At 42.7% G+C, this 17,834-nt stretch overlaps 1 protein-coding gene across 11 annotated transcripts in view; it reads left to right on the forward strand.

Moving 5' to 3' along the window:
* Window positions 1-17,834, forward strand: part of DAB2IP (DAB2 interacting protein) — a 212,866-nt gene that overhangs the window by 80,043 nt on the left and 114,989 nt on the right. For all 11 annotated transcript variants that reach the window (XR_015703796.1, XM_087753427.1, XM_087753434.1 and 8 more), the window contains one exon: window positions 12,225-12,343. Coding sequence is in view for 10 of the 11 variants with exons in the window: in XM_087753427.1 (XP_087609553.1) it covers window positions 12,225-12,343 (119 nt within the window). In the remaining variant the exon portion in view is untranslated. The remainder of the gene's footprint in view (window positions 1-12,224; window positions 12,344-17,834) is intronic.

The following is a 17,834-nucleotide window of genomic DNA, read 5'->3' on the forward strand; positions in this document are numbered from 1 at the left end:
ACAGTTAAGGAATAAATGAATGAGATTTAAATGTGCCTGATGGAATTGAGATTTCCTGCTGGGTGACAAAATTCTGCTTTAAAGATAGTAAATCCACTGCTAATAATTAGGCAAGAAATAATCACAGCTAAAACCCCGAAATAGGATCTGCCACTTACAATGTCTGTCTTATTATTTTGCAGAGGGATAAAACAGCAATGAACTTAATTTTTGCCTCCAGTTCTTGAAGGATATTCTTTTTGCTTTATATCTTTGGCAAACTTTCAATTGAGTGTCCGAGGAAACATCATTGTCAGCTGTGTAGTTCATTGCTGCCTCACATCATATTCTTCACCGCCTGCACCCAAAGATCAGACACAAGGTACAAGCTTAGGAGGAAAAGAAAAGGAGTAAAGGTGGAGAAAAATAGCAGGGAGGAGTCTTGCATTGTTTTTCATTTCAATTGAAATTGATGGTTGGGTATTTGTGATTTCATCTGAAAAGGAAAAACTGTCGGGTCCTTTCCAGTTTTATTTTGCACAGAAGGGGCAGGCAGAGACCTCCCTTCCAGTCTCTAGATGGAAGCGTGCGCATTTCTACCCTCCAGTTTCTGTTTTAATTAGGAGGGGACTTTCAGATTTTGAGAACTATTTTACAGATTTACAAAACCACCTACAGTTCTTGATTTTTTTTGTGGTATAATTTCAAGTAGAAAGATTCCTTCTACCCTGTCCTAAGGATTATTGTCTGTTACAGTCCTAAGCTTTCTTAATCGAAAAATTGTCTGATCTGTGTGTCATGAAGGACAGAAAAACTCCCGAAAGCAAGGCTGGTATACTCCTGTGTCATATGTGTGTTATATTTATCCCTTCATTGTAATTTTGTTCCTTTTTTTCAAAGCTGTAAGCAGAAGGCAAATCAAATTGAAATAATCATTTTCATAAATTTTGAGTTTAGGACAAATGAGCTTCACTTAAGTGTTTTCACAATGTCTGGAAATTAAGTTGTCTAGAAAGGTAGATAGGGAAAAATGCAAGAATTATCTGAATTATTGTAGGTATTCACCGTACCTTTACAAAAGTTAACATTTTTGTTTGATTGCAGCTGTAATTATTGCTGAATACAAATGTTCCAATTTAAGCTTCAGAAATGTGGTGAAAGTCTTTGGAGCCAAGAGCATCTGCCTGAAACATGAGTTTCAGATTTGAATGAGTAACTTTTACTGCAAAATTACACAATGAATCCCTACATTCAAAGGATAATAATAATTTTTTATTCTAAACATATCATCTACCAACTGCTTTTTAAAATTTATTGGCCTAGCAGCTGCTTTTGTAGAAAATGTGTTATTAAAAGCACATGAGATTTGTCAATGAAAATGCGGCGACTTGATGTTGATACCTTTCTGTAGACTTAGCGTTGGTCATCAATATTGTGGAAAATGGGGTTATCGCTTCCAGTGTTTGCTCTGCTCTGAAGATTTCAGATGGAAGGGAGTAGGAAGATGCCTGATGACTAGATACAACATGACATCCGCATGCTGCTCCAAGGCCATAAATCAAAGCAGGGGAAGCACGTATAAAACGCACTCATGAAACAGTTTACTCTGTATCATGCAGCAAAAGTGGACTTCAAAAGAGAACATTAATGTAAACAGATTTATGGAGATGGTTTTCTCATCTCCCCTGTGTGTTTATTGCTCATCTTGGAGAGCTTTGAGTTTTAACATGAGGCAATGTATTTGAACGGTTAGGCTGCTGGCATAGGAGTGAAGCATTCTTGAGAAGTAATCCTGGCTTTGTGGCTTATCTGCTGTACAGTCAGTGTAGCAAATCACTTAGACACCTCTACCTTCAAACTCGTTTCCTCTGTGACCTGCCAAAAGAATCTATTTTGACAGTATTTTCTACCTGCTATCCCACCTCTACCTGTGCTCCCTCATTTCTCCCCTTCTTGGACAGTAAGCTTGTTAAAGTGTGGAGCTTCCTATGGACTGTCTTTGAAAGGGCATATTCTCATTTCTGCTATTGTAAATTAGGTTAATCTGCTTTATATGAAAAGATACCTTCTTTTCCTAAAATCGAAGGATAGATTGGTTTATCCCGACTATTCATAGGCAGGTTATGTACCTGGTATAGATATACTGAGCCCAATGGTCATTTACCCACTGGAGCTGAAGTTCTGCCCCACAGTAACCCTTCCAAAGTGCAGCTCTTGAAAGCTCCTGGGCTTCTCAGGCCCTGGCAGAGGCACCAAAGGGCCGTGGATCAGGAGGTCTACGGCCCTATGCCTTGCACTGAATTACTTACCACAGCAAGCAGGACCCTTCGTACCGCTGTATGCCGGTGCCTTGTGTGCAGGCTTCAAGTCTTAAGAACCTGCAGGTGTTTTCCCTTAGATGCCGTCTATAAAAAGTCTGAGTGATAGAAATCATCAGTCTTTGCAGAGTTTGGTTGTTTTTCATGCCTGAATGGGATCACCAAGCTTCCAAATATACATTGCTATATACCTTTATCTTCATTTAAATCACAGCTACATTTTAAAAGCACAGTGGATGTGATGATTCACGGCTGATATCGAGTGTTTAAGTCATTACTATGCTACAAAAAGTATTGTGAAAGTTTAAATTTATAGAAGTGTGAATAATTTTCTGTCAGCTGGGGATTATCCCTTTTAATCTAAAAGGCACTTATTCTCTCCATATCTGAGGTTTCAAAAATATTTGCCTGATTGGAATCTGTTGCTCTCCATTGTAAAATAAATCTCCTGCGTGTACAGTGCATGGGAGACTGTAAATGGGAAACTTATTACATTTCTTGAAAGTCAAATACGTAAAACTGTATCATAAACAATTGAAGTCTTTGAACTCACAGGATATGTTTTCAAAGTGTGGAGTAATGGTTTAGCTGTGTACCTCCTGGGTTTGGAGTTTTTGTTTGAAGTCACTTAAACTCTCACGAGTCTAATCCAGTGAGGATGCTTCTTTAAAAAAATGCATAGAAAATTGTTGTGGGATTTCTTAGGAGTCTAGAAATTACTTTTCTACCTATGGCCTTCTATCTTGCATTGGGTATTTGCTGAAAAACTGGGCGTTTCCCCCAGCAGTAGGTTGGATGCCAGGTCTGTGGTAGCTATGCTTTTTGAGAAGCTTGTGTCCAAAATAATTGCAGACATATCTGCCATTCCACAAGTCAGAAAGGGCATTTTCTGAATGCAAACAAGGTGCTTGCACAGCTCATACGAGCTCACGTGTAAGGTTTTACAGATGCATACCGCCTGCAGGCTTGCTTTCAGAGGTCCATGATCTGAACTGCATGAACAAGAGTGCACATCAGAAAGAAGCCGCTAAAATACTGCCTTGGAAGTTATTTGAATAGAGCATGGTATATACGTGACAGTCGGCCACCCTGGCTGGCTCTCCAGAGTCAAGATTCCGTTGGTTTAACATGCAGGCAATTACCTGCAGTAAAACAAGTTGTAATAAACACCTAAGCTTTGAGTTTTCAGCAAAAAAATGACTCTCTAAGCCTAAAGTGGGGAGTGAGCGTGTTGTCATAGTGATACCTCCAGGAGGGACAGTTCATCCCTACCAAAAGGATGCTGGGCTTCCCCGCGTTACGTGATGAAGGGAAATGGAGTTCTAACAACCCCTGGCATATTGGTAAATGTTTTTGGTATTCCCCTCTCCGTCCTGGCTGCATAAAACTCAATCTCCAAAGCCCCAAATAAGGCCAGCTTGCTTTAACCATTAAGGTTAAATGCCTTTCTTCTTTTCATAAATAGTAGTAAGAATGACTCTCTCCTAGAGGCCATAGATGTTGGGATGTTCCCTCAAATTTTCCTTGATGATCCTTACTATGGCTGGATTAATTTGTTCCTTAAAACCTTACTTGAAGAAACATCTGTCTTTTTATGTTACTCGATTTTACTCTTTGCAGTAACAAGTCCCAGAATATGGATAATGCGATGCATTTTGTTTGCTTTCTAAATGACTGCCATAATTACATTGGAAAGCAGACCTCATGTACAGTGTGAATCCTTTTTTTCATTTAGACACTGCTGGGATCTTCAGGGACTATCAGAAGGCACTTTGCTTAGTCCTGAGGTTGTCAGGACATAGTTTTTCCTCTGCTGCAATTACAACCTGCCATGGAGGTTGCCAGCACTTGGTTTTGACTTCTGTTCAGCAGTGACAGCTTTGTTCTAGGGGACTAAAGATGCTCAAGAACCTAATTTGAACACAGTTCTCTAAGGAGAGAGCGAGCAGAGGAGAGCAAAGCTTGGAGTCTCTTTTCCTGCATTCCAAGGAGAAACAGAGCCCTGGGATGGCCACAGCAAGCCTGGTTCCAGGAGCTGGAAAACAGCTCCTGCAAGGTGTTACCTGGTCTAACTTCTGTTCACCTTTGTGAAGCTGGCGCTGCCCAGCACTGCAGAGGAGGTGCTCTGCTTCTGTCAGGATTGTTCTCACTGAAGACAAAGAAGTTTTGTATATGCACAGTTTGTCCTCTGGGATGGTTGACTCCATTGTGCCAGTTAAATAAGAAAACTGTTTCACCCCCCTGAAATTCTTTCCCAGGTGGCATCCTTGCTTGGCTTCATCTAGGCAGTTTTCTTCTAGTCGCTCCTCTCTTTGGGTAAATAACTGATTTTGTTCTTCAAGGTTACTTGCATTCTACCTGTATCTCTGTTTCTGCATCATTCATCCCTGATTGCTCAATTACCCTTCTCCTACCTTCCTAAGGAATATTTATCTGTCTTGTTCGGATATGAAATGTTGGCAGTATGATAATTACGGAACTGCGAACAAATAATCCAGAGTAGTGTGGTTTTGTTTCAATAGGAGAACAAAAGAATCCAAATTGAAGAATCAGGCGATCCCTGAATAACAATGACTATTGAACTGCAGTTGTTTTCTAGATTCTTCCTGGCAGTTGCGTTCCTTCATTCGGACTCTATAAACGTCCTGCCTGCTCCACGTGCGTGTTAATGCAGGTCATCAGCGCTACTTGGAGAGCGCAGACAGAGACTTCCCGAGTTTTCTGTTACTTCGCCGTAAGGCCTTGGCTTGCCTGAGGTTTTTTGGTAGTTCTCTTGGTCAGGGACTAAGGGTGTGTGCTGGCGGGGGGTGGCTATTTCAGAGGCTGGGAGAGGAGTCTCTCCCTGGTAGAAAAGAGCAGAAAAGGAACAGAGTGGAATTCTGCAAGGAAACATTTAGCTGAATATCAGGAAAAATGTCCTGAGATACGCGGCACTGAGAGCTGCCAGGCTGTGTAATTCTTTCTCCAGGGCAGTGGGAGAAGACCCTGTGACCGAGACATTTTCAACAAGATAGGTAAAATCTTTACAAAAATAGAGCATAAGCAGCAATCCTAGCAATCCTTTATTGGCCAGAGGTGGAAAAAGGGGGAGATGGTATGTGCTGAAGCTATTGCTTCTTCTGTCTGTGATTTGCTGATACTTGCACGTATTAGATTTGCCATATTCATAATTAACCCTCAGTGCCTCTCATTTGACGTAATTCCAGTTTTCATGACCTAGACAGACCCACACTGTCCCTTTGGTGACCTGTGGGACTTCAGTGCATCTTCATCTGATTTTTCAAATGGACTGAACTGAGTGTTTCCAATGACACTGCAAATTTGATTAATCCTTTGCCATAGAAGGGCAGTGTTGCTAAGCAGCACTTATCAACATGAGCTGTTTCTCACATTCCGGGACTGCTTTATGGCCAGGCTCGCAGACATACCCTCTCGTGGGCTTAAGTACTGTATCTCCGTGTTTATTCTCTAACTCTGGATGCCAGAGCCCAAGTCTGACCACAGCGTGTGGAGCGGTAGGATTTGAGTTTTTGTTGCCATCTATCACTGGACACGTGATGTTTTTGCAGCTATTTTTTCATTCTTTTGGGTTTTATCCTAATTCCAAGACACTTGTGTCTCAGAGGGGCTTTCCTTATCCCTACAGAAAAATGTTTTAAGGTAACATCAGTCAGAGCAAGTTGGTGGTTCATGGGTGGATGTCACTTGCTCTTACTCTCAGACGTAAGCGTTCCTTACTTCACCTCATGTGCGTGTTTCTTTAGGGACTCACAGGATGACTGGGAAGGGTCCTCAGATTTGTGAAATAAAAATGAGAAAGAGAAACTGAGAGACTTTTCACTCACTTGAACAAGTCATGCGTTCAGCCTCCTCTAAACAGAAGGAGTAATACATCTTAATCTATGCGTGCATTTCTAGGTCCAGAGATGATAAACTGGTTTGGTTTTCCTTTTAAGTTCACATCTCTTGTGCTCTGCGGACGTTTTAGGCTGTTGCTCTCCTTTGCCCTTTCCCTGGGCTTGCATATTAGGCAAGCCTTACCGATTGGAGCAAGCTGGTTTTTGTCAGGTAAACAGAATTTGGGTTTGTTGGTTGATAAATTTGCAAGAATATAACTTCTCACGGTTAACTTGGCTAGGATTCTGATACGTTTGGGGATGTCTTCAACTTCAAATGACACTCTGGCTGACAGTCTCCTGCCTACCGTACGCCCAGGTTCAAAACGGATCCTATGGAAGCATTGCATATGCTAGAAATGCACCCTTTGGGGAAGGGGGCTCCGTAGGGGCTGTCTGCTCGGTCACCTTGTGACTGGAGCCCTTCATCACATCTGACAGGAGGAGAACTGGCTGATAGGAAAACAGCTTATAACTTACAAGTTCAAATCAAAAAAGCTGACAGTAATAAATTATCTATGAAGTGTTTGAAAGAATACATATACTTACAGGCACATGCCTCTATACACTGAACAAATAAAAAATATTTGATCCGTAAAGGTCAGTGCTATACATGAAATTCCCTTCCTTTCTTGTATCAATGCCAGGAGACCACTTGGTGGATTACTTCTGTTCTTAGGCTTCCGAGAGACACATCTGATGCCTAATCTCACCCTCAGTGGGTTTTTTTTGGTCTGTGCCCTTCTTACTGTGGTTTAATGCAGTCGTGTTCTGCAAAGAGAAGAGCAGAGAGGCGCACTTAGGTGTCATTACCTGGTAACACACAGTATCAAATGCTGCCCAAAAAAAGGTTTCTGTTTTATTTTGAAAGCTAAGGCTAACATTGGTAATTGTAGAAACAGGTAAAGTCACTTTTTTTTTTTTGTACATTTATGGCTATAATAGGATGCTTAGCATTGGCAAGGCTCCACTTGGTTCACAAATACAAATATTAATTATCCATTCAGTGGAGCCTCAGTGAAAAAGTATTTCCACGTACTGTGGAAGAGCAGCATAGATGCTGTGCAAGAGCAGGGAAAAAAAGCTGATTCCGGAATTAAAGAAGTTTAATATAAAAAAATAAACTAAGATTCTAAAGCCCAGAATAACGACAGGTCTGGTAGAAAAGATTTACTCCCAATTTTATACCTATAAGCTTGTCCCTGATATACTAGAAAAAATGGACACCTGATATGAAATACTGCATTACACATTTATACTCGTGGCAAGTACTTATTTATGGCAGTTTCATTGTTATGAGTGCTGAAAAAATCTCCGACATCCTCTCAAGTCCTTTGTAGTTGAGATTTGCTCAAACTGAAACAAAAAGATATGGAAGAACTATAAAAATAACCCCATCTGTTCACGAGTTGCTGTGATATGTCTTTATAGTGTTTATTCTGTGTGGTCTTTGGGTAGGAGCATAAACCGGGACTTCTGCCTCTTTCTTCAGCGTTCCCATTAGACCAGCACTCTCCCAGTCCCCATGGTTCACACCCTCACCACGCTCTTCACTTTGCCCCCGGTGTGTTTGGCCAGCCCCTCGCCCCGTTTTCCTTGCTCGTTGTGCTTAGAAAATGCTGGGAGCTGCAAGGACCCTTCCAAAGAAAGCTCCTCTTGATGCATCCAGCTTGATTTATTGATTTTTTTTTTTTATTTCATATATATTGTGTTTCCATGGTGCTGACTTTTTACCTTTCAAACTTTATCATGTGGGTTCACTGCGAATGAACATTAATGGTGTGGGAGTCAGTTCCAGACTTCCATCATTTGTGTTTAATAAAACAGGAGCACAAGATTTTGCTGTCTTTAATAGTCTGCTCGGTTTTGCACCCCTCCCTTGTTCTCCCTTCTTTCCAGTTTTCTTATCGTTGGCTGAGGGTGTGTGGAAGTACGTGGTTCCTGCATCTCAAAGGCATACGGTTCTGATGGCTTTGCACATATGCTTTAAAAGTATTATAATATTAAAAATATTCAAATATTATAATATAATACAAGATTATTTCCAGGTTCTAGAGTAATGGGAAATGCCAAAACTGATAAGCAGGAAAAATAAAAATAAGAGTCCCACCTTCCTCCATCTGCAGCAAGATGATGGCATCAGATTTTGGGTTTGTCCAAATATGTAGGAAAAAACAGCCCAAATCACAGCAGACCTAATTGTCCTGTTTTGAATTGTGCCTGTCCTGTTATAGCTTAAGTAGCAGTGGTTGTGATTAAGCCATTCCTCAAAAGGATTTGTTTTGGTTTTTTTCTGCCTTCGTTCTTTGTGTCTTATTATAACTTCAGTCAGCTCTTCTGATTAGAGCAATCGTATTCCAGACTTGAGGATGCCAGAGTCAAAACTGCAGAAACAAACCAAGAAAAGCAAGGCCCTTGCACTTAAAGAAGTTAAATCACTGCACAGTGCCAGCTCTCGCTGTCTTTTTCTTGCCAGGCTAGTTGAGTTCTGTGCCACGCTCCTCTGGGGGCTTCGATGGAGGGCAAATTTCCATACAACTCTGCGGGTTTGCATGGTCCTGTATTCTTGGCCAGAATAGTTGTCTCTACTCTAAAGACCCTAAAATACCTCCTCCTGCTCAGAAGAAGTTAGGCTGTGCAAGGGATGAATTTATATAGTTAGTAGCGCTGCTGACATTTCAAAGCATATTTCATGATTTGCTTTATGTCCACTGCCTAAAAGGAAGTTACATTAGCCTAAGTTTTGCTTCATTGTCTTCCAGCAGAACTTGAAAAGTCATTTGGACTAAACAAAGACAAATCTGCACTAAATGAAGCAGAAGCGTTATTCTCATTTGTGCAAATTTTGCACTAGTTCTGACTGAGCTCACACATCTACACCTCGCAGTGTGGCGCAGCGGAAGAACGTGACCTTGTGCAGCAACGCAGCCCTGTGCGGGCGGGGGGCTCTGCACGGGCTGCGTTCGGGCTCAGGGGAGGACCCTCCGCACCCCAGGTCGTGGCATCTCATGGTTTTCTGCTGTGGCAAATTCTGAAGGGATTCTTGGGCTCCGCAGAGTTCTATTTGTTGTCATTTCATACAGTCTATTAACTTCTTCTGAATGAAACCTTGCTATTTAGTAGTTCAATCTTTTCTAAGATATTTTTACTGGTGGTAAGTGCTGCCCACACATAGGAAGACACAATTCTGCCCTAGACAGCTCTCAAAATAAACTTAAAAGCATATAAAGAACATGTAATATAAAGGGCAATACTTTAATTACTAGAACTCACAAGAATGCAGCAAGGCTAGAGGAGTAGGCAATGTTCATAGGGTAGGATTAGCCTCATTTGTCTGGAGATCAGAATCAAATGTTGTTTAAAGTCATAAATGAAGAAGAAGAAATGGATGATGTTCTTATGATCTCACCAGGAAAGCACGGCGGTCACACCCCAGGTTGGATTCTCTCTCTCTTGTATTTGTGGAAACCAGCTCCTCTCTCTTTTTTTCTTACCCCATCTAAAAATTACAGAAGGTAGTAATTCACACATTAGACTTTCGGATCTCTGGCACGCACTATGGAGGTGCTAAGTACTGCTATAGCAGCATAATTTATCAGCATTAAAATCTCTGACATATCATTCTCCCAAGGAAGCTAGCAATGAAAACTGAAAATGGTACAGTGTGATCTCCTTCTGGTAGCAATGAATGTAAAAACAATAGGAAACAGAAGGAAAGTAATGTCTTCCCGCACCCCTAAATTCTAATTTCCAAATCCTGTGCGAATCATCTAACAGTTGCCAAGATGGGAAAGATAAGGTAGCGAAAGAAAGCTGTGATCATTTGCCGCAGAAAATATTTGGTTTTTTCTTTATCAATTCCCAGTTCAGAGCTATTACTGGATTTGAAGAAGTGGCTTGATAATACGATGACATATTTGTGGCTAGGCTGGCAGTGATAAAGCAAGTCCAATCTCTTGCTTCTGGGCAAAAACTGCTCACCCAGCAGCATTTAGGGAAATACTGCATGATCGGCCAGTTGCATATTTTTCATTTTTTCCTTCACAGCAAATACTGGCCAGTCTCCACAGCAGGCAACCAGGGGTCTGGTCTAGCCAGAAGAACAAGAGCATGAAAAGTTGATATCATGAGTATGAGGCTGATACCATGTTGATATCATGAGTATGAGGCTGATATGTTGATATCACGAGTATGAGGCTGATATCATGAGTATGAGGCTGGCTAAGGTCCGAGTGCTGAGGGAAATATCTTAGAAATGTTCTAGATAATGCAAATCCTCGAATTTGCTGTTTCATAGTCATGTTTCTCTATACTATAAAAAATTCTTTAAAAGTATTTCTCATGGACAAAACATTTTTGAAAAGGCCTTTGTTATCTCATGCGTTGGCTTTGTGTAAGACGGCAAAGCGTATAACCCGATGGCCTGTGTTACATACATCCTCCTATTTCAATCATGCAAATAGCTCCCGGAGAAATATTCAGTTCACATGAATGCATGTTACATACCTTGTTTGTAAGTAAAGTGGCACTTAATAAATGTGAAACACCTTTGGCTATCTAGATGTTTCAAATTCTTGATGCACTTACAAACAGGAAAGTCACTTCCATAACAAGAGTCGCGCAGACTGCCCCAGGAAATTTTGCAACCTGAGAAAGACATAATGTGACCCATGAATATCCGAGGTGGGGAAGGAGTGTTTAAATAGCATGAACAAATGACAGGCTAGATGGAAGTTAGGCTGTGATTATCTTCCTGCAAGACGTGTAAAGGGTATTAATTTATAAAAGGGAGCTGCTAAAGGCTGCATGACCTACATCCGTTCCTTACGGTTGACTGGAGAAACTACTGAGACTCGTGCCTGGAGCGGAGGAGCGCTCCGTGGGTACGTCCGGGATGCTGGCGTGGTACCCAGTGGAAAGATACCCATTCTTCTCACATTTCTTCCCTTATGCATGTCAAAATCTGTGCTTGATCCAGTGGATATCTTACCCCCTTTCCTGGGGACGGGGTGCAGAACCTCAGGTTGTGCAGGGATTTGCCAAGTTGTTTATATCTAGCTAATTTATTTCTTTGGTGTGACGGTGTGGAAAAGGAACACTTCTTTAGGCTTCACCCCAAAATCCTGGTTTCTCTTTAAAATGCCACCCCATTTTCTCCAGCTGACGTGCTTGACCCAGTAAGACCGTTCTCAGATGCTGTAAATGCTGGACACCACTGTAGTAGTATACTTTTATTGCCTTATTTAGCCAAGAGATTAAATGTAATGTTCAGATTATGTAGAACATTAACTCCTAACAATAAGCAAATAACACATTAGAAGCTTTGCTATTAAAACGTTTAGTGCTGGCTTTGCTGTGGAGCACTACAGGAGCCGTGACTTATGTTCCGTGAGGGAGGAGGCACAGCGGAGAAGGCACTGTGCGTTCAGTGCAAGGGTCTCTTCCTTCTGTAAAGGTAGTGCATAGAGCTGCCGAGTCCATACGCTGTGTTTACGCACGCTTTGTAGGACATTTTTACATGTAGCTAAAACACCTGGGTCCAATTCTGCCAGCCATGGCTGAAAATCTGGGGGGTTTCGATCAGGTAATGAAGTTCTCGCCTGTCTCCTGGTCGCTGGTGAGCGGGGGCTGTCTCGTACCTGTGCCTGTGAGGTGGGGCTGCCAGCCCGGCCAGGCTGGGCCAGCCGGAGCCCCGCGTCGCAGCCTCTCCGCCCGTCAGGAGTTGCAATGTGCTAGTCTTGTCTTTCAGACAGTATTTTTATGTGAGCTGATGGTTGCCAGGGTAACGGAGGCTTCGGGGAGTCTCGCGCCGACGCAGCGCCCTGGCCTCGGCGAGCGCTGGGAGCAGATGTTGGCTGCGAGCTGGGGAGCCGGGCTGACGGCGAGGAGCAGCGCTGCCAGCAGCCGCACATGAAGGGAGCTGGAGAGAACAATTTGCCTGGCTGCGCTCGGTGCAAGAGAGCAGGTTCAGGGCTCGCGCTCTCTTTCTCCCTTTTTTGTTGTAATTTAGTATTCTTGTCTCACCCCACAGGGGTTCCTCAGCCGTCGGCTTAAAGGCTCCATCAAAAGGACAAAGAGCCAACCGAAGCTTGATAGGAACAGCAGCTTCCGGCACATTTTACCTGGCTTCAGGAGTGTGGACAATGAAAGGTAAGGGGACGTTTCTCGGAGGGTGGGGAGGAGGGTGTGCGAGACAGAACGGGGATATTGATTGCTTCAGGTCTTGTTAATATCTTGCTTATCTTGTTCAGAGCAAGGGCCACATCTGTGATAGAAGTAGAGTTGCTTAATTGCAAGAGGGGTGATTTTAATTTGTTGGCAAGTATACAGCGCAAGCCCTCCCTTTTTCGGTTAAATAGCATGTACAGAGAAGCCTGACTGCTCTGCTTTCTTTTCCCCAATAAATCCTAAGTTGATGCACCGGCATATAAATAGCACATAGACGCAGCAGCCAAAGCCGACTGATGCAGGTGAGGGAGGGAGGGGAGGGATGCTCACACACTGGACTACATTGAACAGTACTGGCTTACACGTTGTATGAACAATAACAACCATAATCTCCCCAAATCCCTCGCTCCCCCTTCCACACACATACATCTTCAGCATCGCCGTTGACTGTCGTCATTATACTGAGATGGATTCTCGGCATGTGGCCGAAGCTGCTTTTTCTGTCTGAGCCATGACAGGATCTCTCAGTCCAGGAGGGATGCGTTGCAGGGAACGTGCAGATGGATCAGAGGAAGCATTTGACATGGGATGGCCAGTATTGGGGCAAATTGCAAGCAAAATAAAGGGGGAAAGAGACCTTGGTTTTATTCTTCACCTCCGTTAGAAAGTAAAGTAGCTCTTTAGTGGATTTGTATGTATTTATGTACATGTAGATTTATGTCAGTGTGTGCATGAGACAGACATACATTCTAGGTAAATGTATGTGTAAATTCACATGCAGATCAAGGTCATGGTTGGGTAAGACAGGCTCCATTACCAACCACAGAAACAAAAAACAAACTAGTGCTTTGCTTCCAAAAGGAAGATCTTTCAACCCTACATGAATCATTTTGGGGAATGACACAGAAGTGTTGAAGTGCCAAGAAAAGTCTATGTCTGAAAAATACGCCAAATTGGACGCACGCTAATGTAACCATTTTGTAGCAGTGGCATTTTAAAATATCAAGACGGTACTTTAGAATCCGTTGAGTAAATGCTTCACTTTTAAAAGCAATGACAACTTTTACTTTGTTTTAGCTATACTGACTCATTCATCGGAGGGGCCATGAATTTCTGAAGCCTGAGAATGACAATTGTCGATGTGGATTTTTCCTTACCTGACCTGTTACAGCCTCCTAAGCTTTTTCCTTCTGGCTTCTGCTAGTAAAAGGATTGTGCTGGTCGGTGCAGAGTAATATTTCAGGGGTTACTATCTGGGAAGACAGAGTCGATTTGATTCCTGTGCTGCAGTTTTCACAAACGCTCGAAGTAGGGCACTGTGTTCCATATGGGAGACAAGCGAGTGTAGCTGGGCGGCCGGGAATCTGCCTACAGTGCTGCTGCCTCACTCAAAGAACAGGCAAATCAGACAATGTTTTCTTTCTACCTAGATGAGGTTTGTTTCCTTCTGTGAGCCGGCAGTATAGGACATGGGCATTAACTGTTCCAGCCAGCCCTGCAGCCAAAGTCATTTTCCCAAATTAAGCTTTGCAATTTCCCTGCCCTCCCAGCGCAAGAGCCCGGGAGCTTGCTGGGCAGTGTCCTCTCAGGCAGAGCCAGATTTACTGCAACTTTTCTTTAAAGAGATTCAGTGAGTGGCTGTAGCGCATTTTCAGTGCAGAGCTTAAAGGGTGGGTTAGAGGAGAGGTAGCATTTGGCAGCCTTGAATAAAACACAAGGATTTGCTTATATGAGAATTTAGAAACTAAAAATGAAAGGCTTCCATTAGGCAGGTATCACTCATAAATACACTTCATCTGTGACACACAGACATGCCCTGATCTGGAGGAAACTGTCTGATGCTAGGTAGCTTTTGACAGCAAGCCTTTAGTCCCCTAGCTTTCATAGTAGCGTCAGATCTATAACGTGAGCAAGTATCCTTCTGCAGAAGATCTTGGCCTTAGGTACTGTTGCTGTCGGAGAGGTGAAAGAAAAGCAGCAGCTGGGCTTCTCAGTCATGTATCGAGGTTTTGGTTACGGAAGATAATTTTATCTCCCTGAACATTCCCATCCACGTCTGCTAAAATGCACAATGCACTCACTTCTGTATATGAAAGGGCTTGCGTCTTTTAGATCACTCTCGTGCATTTTCTGCTCTGCTTCTTGTCTTTCTTGAAATCCAAGAACTGTTTCAAAGAAGCATCTGGTATTGGAATATTTGCCTCTTAAATATTTGATTCTTGACTCCATCTTGTATCCAAGCTGATTGTTCGCGCACCGCTCCTTTGCTCGTGGAAGTAACCATTATGACAGCGTTCTGTTCTGGAGCTTTGTAGAATTTTTGCGGGAGGTGCCATAGCAAAAATGAATAGTGCAATAAATGCAGTCAAAACACTCCAGGTTGAAATACTGAGCTATAGTAGAACATAAAAGATTCTGTTACTTGGCTTCTGTGTATCTAAATTGGTACTGTGTCATGCCTCTTCGTTTCTTTATTTTTCCTTTTCTTGCATGTCCGGTTTGTCCTGCTATGTTCAGCAGATGCGTACAAATCTATGAACTGTGCACGTACATGTACAGACAGCTGACTAGGCGGTCGTGGTGTGTATGTAGAACAGGGAAGGGAATATGAACAAACATATCTATGCTTTTTATCCTGTGTCTGATTAATGCATGCATTTAAATACAGCATGTAAATTTAAAATGGAAAATATTACCTCCTACAATAGTGAGAAATTTGTACACTGTGAGTTTTAGAACAAAGGAAAAGAAGGAAATAACATTTAACATTGGAAAAGTCACAGAATGTGGTGCTGGCATCCGTTCAGAATCGCCTTGGTAATATTGTGCCAGCAGAGCCTGGTTTTCATACCTTGCCTTGGCACAAAGAGGACAGCCGGGCTTCCAGCGGGGTCCTGCGGAGCTGCTCGTACGGAGCGTGGGTCCGCGTCCTGGGGAGGAGCTCGGCTCTGAAAGGGGGGGGTCTTTGTCGAGTTGACGTGGCATCTACCAGCGGCCCACGTCCATTGCCAGGCAGCTGTTTGCAGTTCCGCCGTGGCGTGCGCGCGTACGCTCAGAGCAATTATGAAAACTTAGAGAATTCTGGTTTAGTAAAACCTTGGCCAACCATTTTTTCTCTATAGAGAACATCTGAGGAATTGCTCAAAGTGGTGTGTTAGAAAAAATACACTGATTATAGTCAAGCAGAGCTTATGTTTGTAGAAAAAACATGGTTGTTTTTCATGGTATTGGATTTTACGTTGACTGAGAAGAGACCTTTTGTTTGAAAAAAAGTGGAATAACGGGTTTGCGCTAACTTCAGTAAATTACTGTGGGGTTCACATTGATGTAGTTGGCCAAATTTTGCCAGTCTTTTGCATACTGTTTTTTTTCTAGGAGTCCTGTTACAGTAATAGTAATAAAATTATTGATTGTGGATAAGAGAAGCAAAATCAGACCAAGTATAATTAGCGTTCTGTATGAGAAGTGCATTAATCTGGTACAATCAGGTTATATAAATGTGAGATTTAAAGGAGGATTGTGGAGCGAGTGCTCCTTCCAATTTGTTGGCTGGTCAGATTGCTTGTTAGAGCTAAAAAGGGTTCCGTTAAAGTGGCTTTTTGCTAACAAGGTCTCCTGCATCCTGATTTATTACAGCAGCTAACAAAGTTTTTATCATGGAGCGCTGAATGTTTGTCTTTGTAGCAGCCTCTCTGGAATCAGCCACAAATCAAGCATTTGGCAGATGGATTTTTCTTAATTGGACCCACATTTCTCCTACAAAATTTGTAATGGAGAAAGTTTCTGGGTTGGGCTTTGGGCACAGGGAGCAGAGCCAGAGAACTGAGAGAAGGTTGTTCTGCTGCAGCTGTTAATTGTCAGTGCATTTCTGATGGTTTTCTTGTTGTAGTGACCTTTTCAGTCACTGCTGGCACTTGGTTACAGTAATCTTTTAAACATAATTTCTGACAGTTTGTCGGGAATTGAGAAAGTAGGTTTATACGGGCATTGTTTTTTTTTTAAATCGAAATACATGAACTTGGTCCCATCTCCTCTGCACCTGGCAAAGGCTGCCATGATTTTACGGCAGCGCTGAGAGGGCAGGGACACAGTGACACTTCGTGGGACAAACACCTTCAGACTGTCTTGATTTGGTGGAAGATGGGTACTCTGTGTAACTCCGTAGTCCGATGTAATCCCCAAGGTGATCAATCCTAGGGATGCTTTTCCTAGGTGCACCTAGAATTCATTTAATGCTAAGGGACTCTCAATTACTAACATTTGTGCTTATTTTGCAAGGGTTTTTTTTTCATAATTCCAGAAGACAACATTCTATTTAAGCTTTTTCTTGGCACTACAAAAGTCTGAGCATATGGCTGATTGTTAAATGAGCCTCAGCCTTGGAAGGGGTACAGCCGTGCATGAGTAACAGCAGCGACTTGCACTGCTGCTGCTTGCTCTTCAAACTACTTTGGTTTTTTATCCCATCAAAAACTGTTGCTTATAACCCGCAGAGGGAAGAGGCAGCGTACAAGTCGTGTACCGCGGTGCATTTAACTCCTTATCTAGTGCTAATGCAGTCTGCTCATAAAGCTTATTTTGATGCAATAGGAGAGCATCAATAACTTAGGAACGTCTGCACTCCTACGGTAAACTTAGTTTGTGAGTTCTTTTTAGATCTAATTATCATTTGTTTATTCCCAACAAACTTGATATGCCAAATATTTTTAGGCATGATGAAATGGCTTGCATTTGATGAGAATACGGTGAGTGCTGCATTGCAAAGGATGAAGAAGTCACTCTTGCCTTTGGGAAGAGGAATGAGTCATCCTGCAGAACTAGGACACGGGCAGACCCCAGAACGCGTGAAGGGCTTTCAGATCTGGGTGAACAAGTGCTGGAGAGCTTGCTTTCTCTTCTGCCTCCTTACGTAAATGGCATCAGCCAGTGAAGCTTTCTAAGTGGGAAGCCTTATAATAGTAGGTGCACAGCGACGGGTGACACTAACAGCATGTTAAGTGCAGCGCAGGGGCCTCTGGTTCTCATGATAATGAAAATATTTTGAGGAAACACTGCTGAGTTTGTATAGGGAAACCATTCGGCACTGTCAACAATAACTGAAATGCAAAATAAAGCATCTTGCGAAGTCAGGAACGGGAGCAGGCAGCAGGTAACGGTGCCTGCGTTCTCCCGTGGTGGGCAGTGTCTGTTCCCACTCCCCCCGCGGTCAGGGAACACACGGAGGTGGCTTGAAGATTCAAGGGCAGGCTCAGGATTGAGACTGGCCTCGTACAGTACCTGCATTTACATCAAGGCTACTTTGTCCTGGAATACGCAAATCAGCCTTTTGATGGAGTTCCTTTGCAGAGCATTTCTTGAACCGGAAAGTTAATTACTGATCTCTAATTAATGGCTATGTTAGGAGGCTAGAGTAAAATCAGAGAGAAAAGAATCAGAGAGAACTGCTTTGAAGGAGAGACGGAGGAGGAAATTG

The sequence above is a fragment of the Nipponia nippon genome, unplaced genomic scaffold, assembly GCF_047370975.1.
Source record: "Nipponia nippon isolate SJK-2023a ecotype South Korea unplaced genomic scaffold, ASM4737097v1 scaffold_16, whole genome shotgun sequence".
Taxonomy (NCBI): Eukaryota; Metazoa; Chordata; class Aves; order Pelecaniformes; family Threskiornithidae; genus Nipponia; species Nipponia nippon.